Raw genomic sequence first — 9938 nt, forward strand, 5'->3', positions numbered from 1 at the left:
GAGTGCCCTAGCTTCAAGTAAGATTGCATACAAATATCTTTTTATATTTTATTTTTCATATTAAACTGATCAATTTTATTTAATCTCTCTCTTTTGTGATTAAGAGAGCAGGCTAAGAGACAAAAGAAATCAGTTTAAATTTTCTATTCTTATCTGCCACAAACTTTATGCAAAAGTCATATGGGAAAGTTGAAGAACAATGAATTTCCTGTGTTCATGATACAATTTGTATTTACAAAAATGAAAGGTTTTAGATACTGAAAAATTATCTCACAGACTTTAGCACTATAATAGAATAAGACCTTTGGGTATTGTTTCATCATAGAGACCTTTTCCTCAGTTGGATTTGCCACTGAATTTTCACTTTTTTTTTAAAATTAAATTCTCAGTAGACCCACAATCCCAATAATTTATTTCGCATGTGTTATTTTTCGTTTTGCTGAGAAAAAAACTCTAAGTCTTGACCCTGTTTTGAAAACAAAAAAATATTTTTAGGGCAGTACAAATATTTTTCTTTTTATTTTAGAACCAGGTGACTCCAAAAAAGAGAAGAAGGAAAAAAAGGGCTATGGAAAAATGCATTTCTTTCTCTGGGCTACATTTAGGATGTGGTCCTGCCCCAGGAGCCTGGAGGTTGCCATTATGATGTGCCTGAGCTCAGGGATCCAATTTTATCTATGTATAAACCTTCCTCCCGCTTCTCCTAAAGTGCGCTCCTCTGGTTTGCGTAGAAAAATTTTTGCAAGAACTCTCCTGAGTAAGGTCATTTGAGTACGAGTCTGGCCACAGCTATTTCCAAGTTCGGGTTTTGACTGAAGTGAGTAATTGAGTCACACTGAGTCTCTGAAGTTTGCCTTTTATTTATATATTTCCCCCAATTGTGTGGCTCGGTCTGCCATTGGCTGCTGTCCCTGCAGCCTACCCGAGGGCTCTGCAGTTACATAAGTCTCTGTCTGCTGGGAGCCTATATAAAGCCTTTTTGCATGCCAGCAAGAGGCAGAATTTTATCACAATCCAAGTCCCACTGCTTTAGTTCGCATGAGCAGGAAGATTTGCTTGAAGATATCCTGAAACTCGAACCCAGGCTGGTTTGTTTGCCAGCCAGTGCTTCACAGCTGTCAACCTCAGTCGCAAGTGGCAGCTACTGTGAGTAGCTTCTGTGCATTATGAAGAATTTTTCATTTCCTATGCAGGATAACACACGTCAGACCGAGAGTCCTCCTCCTCACAGATTCCTGAGTTTAACAAATCAGTCAGATCCTATTGGAAGACCAGAAAGAGATGAGCAATTAGCACAAGTAGAGATTGCTGTACTGGGGGTCATATTTCTGACAGCGTCTGTGGGCAATTTCATTCTCATACTGGTGCTGTGGCGAAGAAGAAAGAAGCTTTCTAGGATGTATGTGTTCATGCTTCACCTCAGCGTTGCTGACTTAGTGGTAGCCTTTTTCCAAGTGCTGCCTCAACTCATATGGGATATTACAGATGTTTTCATAGGGCCAGATTTCTTGTGCAGAATTATCAAGTATCTACAATTGCTGGGCATGTTTGCCTCTACTTATATGATAGTGGTCATGACAGTGGACAGATATCAAGCTGTTTGCTACCCTATGGTCACTTTCCAGAAGAAGAGAGCTCTCTGGAACATCCCCATATGCAGCAGCTGGTCTATAGCACTGATTCTTAGCCTACCGCAGGTATTTATCTTTTCTAAGACTGAAATATCTCCAGGTGTCTTTGAATGTTGGGGTGAATTTATTCAGCCTTGGGGCCCAAGGGCATATGTGACTTGGATTTTTGTAGTTATATTCTTCATTCCCTCAGCAATCCTTATCACATGCCAGGTCAAGATTTGCAAAATAATCAGAAGAAATATAAATGTGAAAAAACAGAATGAATGTGAAGCAACAAATCAGAATCAAGTCCTGCCATCCCGAGCAAGCAGTGTGAACTGTATTTCAAAGGCTATGATCAAGACAGTAAAAATGACAGTGGTGACAGTTGTTGCCTACGTTCTCTGCTGGTCACCTTTCTTCATTGCCCAGCTGTGGTCCGTGTGGTTCCCCAGCATCCTGACCGAAGGTAAGATGCTCTCCCTCCTCAGCCACAGCTGCAGAGCAGGCTAGCACACTGCTGTCGAGTGCTTTATGTTTGCATTTTGCTTCTGTGTAAAGGTTACATGTGGTCTTTTGGGGAGGATTAAAAAGAAATACCTGGATTGATTATCTCCTGTGTTTAATTAGGTACAGGGAGCTTCTCGTGTTATGTGATCAAAACATCATGTGTTTGTTTTGTGTGTGTGTGTCTTGAGTGATTAACCATTTAAAGATTCACTAACAGCATGGTGAAAAGTATCATGTGCTTCATCAAAGCCTCAGACTTTTAGAGGTTGTATGTGTTGTAGCAGCAGTGTTTTGGGTTCTTGAGGTGAAAAGAAGCAATTGACTATTCAAAGTAATAAAATTATTTCTTATTTACTGGGTAGAACAGTGGTGTTGTAAGACATCTGATTTTTTTTACTATTGAAATCGTATTGATGAAATCTCTGTAGTAAACTATGAAACAACCAAAAGTTGTCAGCCAGCATCTTTATAAATCAAAAAAGCAAACTTGAGAGAGTTATCAAACACCATGTTGTAAACAAATTTATACTATTGTCTCTTTGTGAAAGGCAGACTCTATATGTGTCTTTAAATCACCTATTCTAAATAAAGAGGAAAAAAAAAGAGAAGAAAATATAATAGTCCTGCCTGATAAAAATGGTAGTTTCTGAACTTTAAGAATTCCTCCTGTCAGTGTGAGTTTGATTTTATTCTACATAATTTATGTAAAAATATATACCTGTATTTATTTGTATCTGTTTAGCAGCTTAGTAATTGCTTTTAAAATTAATGCAACTACTTCCAAAAAGGGCTATATGAAACTATTTAACTGAATGCATACAACAAAGTCTGCTTTATACCTTCAGCAATTGCAAATTGCATTGATATGGGAATTTCCTACTATTGGATTGGTTTTAACATATGAATAGATACAGCAGAAAGCAGCAGACTGTGAAAATGTGCCTTATATTCATAAGAGTGCTTTAATTCGTCTCTTATTCCTATAACTGTTTTGTTCTAGGTTCGGCATTCACCATTATAATGCTCCTTGGCAATCTAAATAGTTGTGCCAACCCATGGATTTACATGTATTTCTGTGGCCAGATTCCATATTGCACAAATAAGCAGCTGGAGAGTACCTCGGCTCAAGAGGAGTCCGTGTTCACGGGGAGCATTCATCTCGCAGACAGAGACCCTGAGGATAACAGTACTTCTGCATAAATGCTGAGAGCTTTTTGTTGTTTTGTCACATTCCCCCTGTTCACAAGACATATTGATATTTTACCATCGTCCCTTGTTTTGTGGATAAGGAAGCTGAAAAATTGTTTTTTGCTGTAAAAATATATTTCTCTGCAGTTCTGCAGCATATTCAGGAAGTTTCTGTGCTGTGCAAGCCTGACTCAGTGCTTCAATCACCACTGTCTTGTGGTGATTGAATTCCTGTAAAGATTGACAAAGATACCTAAAAGTATCTTAGATATTTTGTGTCCTAAAGTACTTAAAATCCGCATCTGTGATTCTGGATTTCTAAGTAGTAAAATTTTATTACTACCTGGTCCAACAAATTGAACCATAATTGAAAAAAACCTGATCTAATTAAACTTGAATATGTTTTCAGAGTGAACCATGAATTGTTCATCATTCTGGTGTGATTGAGGGACAGTGACAAATCTTGAGAAGGCAGCACAAAGTCAGAAAAAGCTTTTGCCAGCTCTTACTAGCAGGTGGTTTAAATTAACTCTTTATGTACATTTATAAAGTGCCAAGGAGCTTAATATAATTTAAAAAATAAAAGAATTTGGTGTGCTTGTGACATTGAACCCCTACTTTAGTTTCAAATTCCATTGTGGCTTGCAGGTATCAGCAGCATAGAAGCAGTTCAGGTTTTTTGGCTTCACTCCATGGGATTTGATTTTCCATGCATTTCCTGATGTGTAAGCAGTTAACTGGACACCTGTGTACACCCCATACCCACACATATACATACTCTAAATAAAAGTGGATGCTTTCATTTGGCATTCAGACCCATTTGTTCTAGCATGGGATTTGTTGGCAGAGAACCAATTATTCTATTCCTTAGTATCCCTTTATGTTCAAATTCAAATATTTCCCTTTGCTGTAAAAATAAATCTGCATATCTTTATTTCAAATGCCATTTGATTGCTGGTGTGTGGGTGTTGTATGGACGTAGCTACTTATTTCCTTTCAATGTCTGCAATCTGATCAGAGGAATACGGAAGGAGTATCAGCAAGGTTCTTTCAGGTGAGAAGGGATCTGCATTCCCAGAGACTCTTTGTGGCGCTTACATCTGGTGATGTGTAATCTGTCTACATTATACTGTGTTTCATCACATTTCAGTTTTCTGAGTGCTAGCAGTCTCAAATATCAGTAGAAAAGCTATAAAATTGTGGGGTTTTAATAGTCTTTAAATTGTAGTCAAAGAAATATTGATTTAAATTAAACACTGATCACATAGTGAGAAATTCTGCTGTACAGTGAATAGTTCTGCTTCAGGTGTGTTTATGCTGAAATGGCTGCATATTCTATGATTCTATTCTCTGTATAATTAGACAAGATAAGGGCAAGAACCAAATATTGCTGTTCTTTATAGTGGGAAAAGCTAGTGCCCAGCCCAGCTGACAAGCACAGGTCTCCAGATGTTAGGAAGAGGAAGAAGGTGGGTGAAGGTAGTACCAGAGCCAGGCAGGAATGGGAAGCGTTTGTATGAAGTGTCTTACTATAATTACAGCTGGTAGGTTTTTTTGCTGGTTTATTCCCCTCTCCCTTTAATTAGTAGTTAATAATTCTACCCCACCAAAAAATTCCCTGTTAGAGCAAATCTGTAACTCAAGTTAATGTCCTCATCCGGGGTAAGAATATCGAAGATACAATCCATTCTATTGATAGGGTATTGATACAGCCACTCACTGACTTTCTAGACTTTCAGTCAATTAGCTCTTAGTGAAGTTTTCCCTTATGACCTAATCTAATGGTTAATGGTGGCATTTTTGTTTTGGCTTTTTTTTTTTCTTCCATTTCCTTTGATTGTAGTTAGTTACACAGTATAATATGCAGACTTGAAAGGAACTGTTAACAGAAATGCTTCAAGGAATCACCTGTGTTACTGCACTACTGTATTAGCAGCAAAACTCCTCAAAAGGCTTTAATTTGCAAAGAAAACAAGCATTCAGATCATGTGCAGAGAGTCATCCAGATCCAGAACTCATGGAAGTCACAGTTCTGTTCAGACAGCACAGTGGAGTCATTGTGCCATTTGACACCACCTGATCTGATCTCTGGTAGAACTTTAAATGTATAACTTCTACTACTTACATTTGTGCATTGCTGATATATTTGTTACTGGCCCTATAAATAATTTGGATTTTGCAAATAACAGTACCTCGTTGTGTTCATTAAAAGTATGAGAGAAATGTTAACTGTCCCTATCTCAGATATTTTAATCATGTAGTGGATGAAATATCAGAACTTCTTAAGTTCAGTGATGATTTTTCACCATCTGTAATGTTCAAAACACTTATATTTTTGTCTCTCAAGTACTTCCTTTCTGATTTTTTAATTTTCCTTCCCCTGACATCAGTCCTGCTCTTAAAAAGAAAATTAAAGTTTACTGTACTATGGTGCAAACTACAGGCTAAGCATACTTTTTGTTTCAGTCTGTTAGGAGGTATTTGAACACAGGAATTCCTGCTTTTTCTCTTAGGAAAATGAAGTGGGCTGCATTTTCCAAATGTACGTCCTTATCCCACATGCCCTGCCTACCCCATGGGTAGTACTGACTAACAGTCTCAGTGGGGGTTTTGTTCAGGTCCACTGTTTTTCCATCAAAACTCATTTTCAAATGATGGGAAATTCATTTGGGTAAATTTTTTCCTTTCCATTTTATTTTTTAAAATAATGTACCCCTTTCAGGACTTATCTTATTTCTCAAAAAAAACCCCTACATTTAAAAATAAAATTTTTCCTCTTTGTAAATTTATCCATCAGTGCTCTTGGAAGTTGTTTGAACATCTTGTGCCCTTTTTTTACTTTCTATTTTGAATCTTCATCTGAACTGTATATTTTTCAATTCACTGCACTTAGATTTCCAACAGGTATTGCAGTATCTCATTAAGAGAGAGGGTTGACTTTGGCACAACACTGTAGTCTGGCCAAGGTGTTTAATCCATATGGGAGAGTCAGTAACTGAAATATATGAGTCCCCAGGAGCACTGTGGAAGCCCATAAAAATGGAAAAAATCCAATTATCAGATGAAAGCCTTTCTCATCAAAGCCTAGGTTCTGTTTTCTCACACAAATAAATTCTGAGTAAAAAAAACCCCTACTGTTCCCAGTCCTGAAATGAATTACTATGTTGTTGATGCTGGCACTGTGACATGCTTTCTGGTTATCTGGGTGGGGATTTTTTTTTTTTTTTACTTTCCATGGTTTTGTTACTACTTGGGAAAGGCACAGTTCACTAAAAGGAATTAGATTCTTGCTTAAAAATTAGTAGTTTATATTTTGCAGTAGAGATAAGAAAGATGAAAGACAATGTAATCTATTGGTTCTGTATAGATTTATTATAGGAAAAAGAAACTACAAAAACAACCTAGTAGTATGAAAAGAAAATCCCAACATGTTTTGCATTCTTAACAATATATTTTGATCATTTTTTTATTCTACAGAACTGCTTCTATATTTTCATAGCCAGTCCCAGTTGACATTCTTGTAAATGGTGAATACTGAAGATAGAAGTGGTGCATGATAATCTTTTTAATCTTGCAATGAAATAATGCTGAGGAATTTTAAAGATTGTGCCAAAGTAACGTCCTGACAATTTCACTTTGATCATTTAGTTCTCACAAGAGAAACTGGTTATCGAGTGGAATAAACCTCTCCTGTGTCTCTGTTGTTGGGAGAGGACTGGCAGAATGATATGGAGACACAAGTTGGAACTGGCAGGGTTTATTCTGTGACCCAAACATAGCTGTAATCTCTATTTGTCAAACACATGACCAGGACAAATTATCCTCAAGAGGTTGTGAATGTTAGCTGCTTTTGGCTTAAGGGTGTCATGAACTGGCAAAGGCAGAGCGGGACGACCTAGCTAATCAGTTCATTTAGGAAAATTCTCTTTGGGTTGGATACCATAGAGTAGGGGAAAAAAAAAAAATAAAGTTGTTTTCTGACTTCACAAGGTAGAGATTTGGGCCTGAATGCTCTGCCTATCTACAGGAAACATCCATGATTATGAAACAGTTTGTTCATACAGCAGTAAAACAGGATTGCAAACAGTTCCAATAGGAATTGTGTTACTTGTAGTAATGCAGTCACAAATAATTTATTCTCTACTGAGGATCTATTTATGATGATCCATAGCTGATCTATATAGATTTGAATTGAAAGGAAATCATGCTGTTAGAAAATCAGAAATAAAAACTGATTTAATCTATCCTACCAGATCAAAACTCTGAGTGCCATTCCAAATTGTACCTCTTCAGCCGTATGTGTGCCCAGCAACAGGTCCCTCTCTGCTCTCCTGGTCCCTGGTAGAACTTCATGATCTGCAAAATATTTCCCAAACTCTACCTGCCTTAATCTCTTGCTAAGGTAGCTGAGCTTATCTTCACTTTGCCTGTCTGAAACAAAAGGACAGAAGCTGTGTCTTTTCCCTGGGTTAATATGACGCTCCTGTGATTACCACTTGAGGACTTTCTGAAGGTCATCTCATTAAGGGGGCAGATTCTGGGCATTTTTACAATTAACTCCAAAAAATTTTTATTAATTTGAACTTCACTCTTTAGGAGCCAAAGAAAAAACAGACTTTGAGTGAAACTAACTAGCCACATCCTTTCCCCGGTGCAGCAGACCAAAGCATACGATTTCTACCAGTAGGTTGTAGGAACTAATTTAACTGAGGTATATCACCATCTCCATAATGAACTTTGGGGGCAATGAAACTCCAAGCAAAGACTTCTTGCCTTTCCATCCAAATGTTGTCCTAGGGATACAGTGCAAACCTATTAAAGTGCTATTGTATTCATCAGGAGCTTTTTTATATCATGTCTTACACTTTGAACAATCTTTAGGATTTTGAATTTGTGTTTCTTGCATCCATTTTAGTGTACCAAAATTATTAAAATTGTGTATTACCTGGATTTTAGCTACAAATCTTCTGAATTCTGTGTTAACAATGCAGGAATCAGTAGGACTTTGTGGAGGAAACATTACGTTGCCATCTAGAGAAGAAGTTTTAAAAAATGCCAAACAAAAACATTTGAACTTGAAAATCTCTGGAAATTATGGCTGGGGAGGTGGATATAACTAGAAAGATTTCTCCTTACATGCCAGTGACCACTTTTCAAGACAATCAATGTAGTAAAAAATAATAAGACCCAAGAAAGATGTGATTTCTTGTCATGACTGTTATCATTTCCATCATCGTGATAGAAGTGATCATCATGATCATCACTATCATAACTACTATTCAGATGAAATCATCATACATCCTACAATAAGTTTTCAAAGAAAACAAATTTAGGACAGTGTGACATATGTAGACCAGTTATGAAGCTAAAATATGAGAACCATTATTTCAATCAGAAATGTACATTTTATATATGATGCTGCTATTTTATTTAGCTACAAGGATAAAGACAATTTTTTTAGTTCCAATATTATTGCTGTGCATTGAATTCCGTGAAACTACCTTAAAATGAATTTTGGTAGAAAACATTAAAAATTTGATTCATGTTTATACATTTACTTGGATATTAAACCAAAATTTTTGCTTTAAGTTGCTGTTCTTGTATTCCTTAGCTTATTCATGAGTTCAGTTGTTGTCTCTACCAAGACCTTTGAAGAGATACTAGGAGCAAATTATCTGCCAGCTATCACAGTGCATTGGAAATATTTGCCCATGTCTCTAAATGTGTTAATAGATGTTTGGCCTCAAATGATTCAATGCTGAGTAATTCCAGCTTTTGACTTACTGATGGGAAAAATTGTACTTTTTAATGGAGAATACAAGGCTTCTGGCAGGCAGAGTCAAGATTTGAATGCACTGCCTATTGGTACATTTAATACAAATTACAGTCTACTGGGAATGTGATTCATATTCCTGATCCTTTCTTGACAAGACTTATGTTCTGAGATGGTAATGGTTTATCTGTAACTATCTCTTCCAAAAAAATATATATGAAAAACCTCAGAAAATAAGTTATTTTTTAGCTCAGCAACTGTGAGTACTGAATCTTGGAGTTCAATGCATTTGCTGTGAAAGATGAGGTTAAAAACATTATTGTAGCATTTGGGGTTCCTTTTGTTTGCATTCACACAAATAATTAATGCTGGATTGTGTGATCCTTACATGTAAATTGTATCAAAGGAATGATAGCATGGCAAGTTGAACGCTTAGAGCTCTGGACTCATAGATTCATAGAATCATTAAGGTTGGAAAAGACCACCACAACCATCAAGTTCAAACATTAATCCAGCACCACCATATTCACCAGTAAACCTTATTCTCAAGTGCCACATTCACATGCCTTTTAAACCCTTGCAAGGGTGGTGATTCCACCACTGCCGTTTGCAGCCTCTTGCAATGCCTGATGACTCTTCCAGTAAAGAAGCTTTTTTCTAATATCTAATCTAAGCCTTCCCTGACACAATTTGAGGCCATTTAGTCTGGTCCTGTCACTTGTTACCTCAGAAAAGAGACTGATCTCTACCTCACTCCTGCTGGAATTTTAGCATGCAAGTGGATAATTCACTAGGTTAACCCCCCAAATCTGCCACAGGACTGCTCTGCAGCTGTCCTGTAGATCATGGATGAA

The 9938-nt window shown here is 37.0% G+C and overlaps 1 protein-coding gene across 2 annotated transcripts; it reads left to right on the top strand.

The window, feature by feature from the left end:
- Positions 1 to 983: 983 nt before the first annotated feature.
- On the top strand, positions 984 to 5792 carry LOC121355832 (arg8-vasotocin receptor-like). Of its 2 annotated transcripts, XM_041471585.1 has the most exons (3): positions 984 to 1697; positions 1845 to 2082; positions 3124 to 5792. In XM_041471585.1, exons 1-3 carry the CDS (start codon positions 1167 to 1169, stop codon positions 3321 to 3323), a joined length of 969 nt encoding a protein of 322 aa, XP_041327519.1. In that variant the 5' UTR covers positions 984 to 1166; the 3' UTR covers positions 3324 to 5792. The 2 variants fall into 2 exon arrangements, with proteins under 2 accessions (XP_041327519.1, XP_041327518.1); XM_041471584.1 differs by having other exon boundaries at positions 985 to 2082.
- Positions 5793 to 9938: the final 4146 nt, after the last annotated feature.

This window comes from Pyrgilauda ruficollis, unplaced genomic scaffold (assembly GCF_017590135.1).
Source record: "Pyrgilauda ruficollis isolate IOZ18807 unplaced genomic scaffold, ASM1759013v1 scaffold27, whole genome shotgun sequence".
NCBI classification, from domain to species: domain Eukaryota; kingdom Metazoa; phylum Chordata; class Aves; order Passeriformes; family Passeridae; genus Pyrgilauda; species Pyrgilauda ruficollis.

What these genes read in the sequence shown, in the direction of transcription:
- LOC121355832 (XM_041471584.1), top strand. Translation starts at nt 1,167, where the DNA reads ATGAAGAATTTTTCATTTCCTATGCAGGATAACACACGTCAGACCGAG. An exon ending in CCCCAGCATCCTGACCGAAG is followed by an intron (nt 2,083 to 3,123) that starts GTAAGATGCTCT and finishes GTTTTGTTCTAG; the next exon opens with GTTCGGCATTCACCATTATA.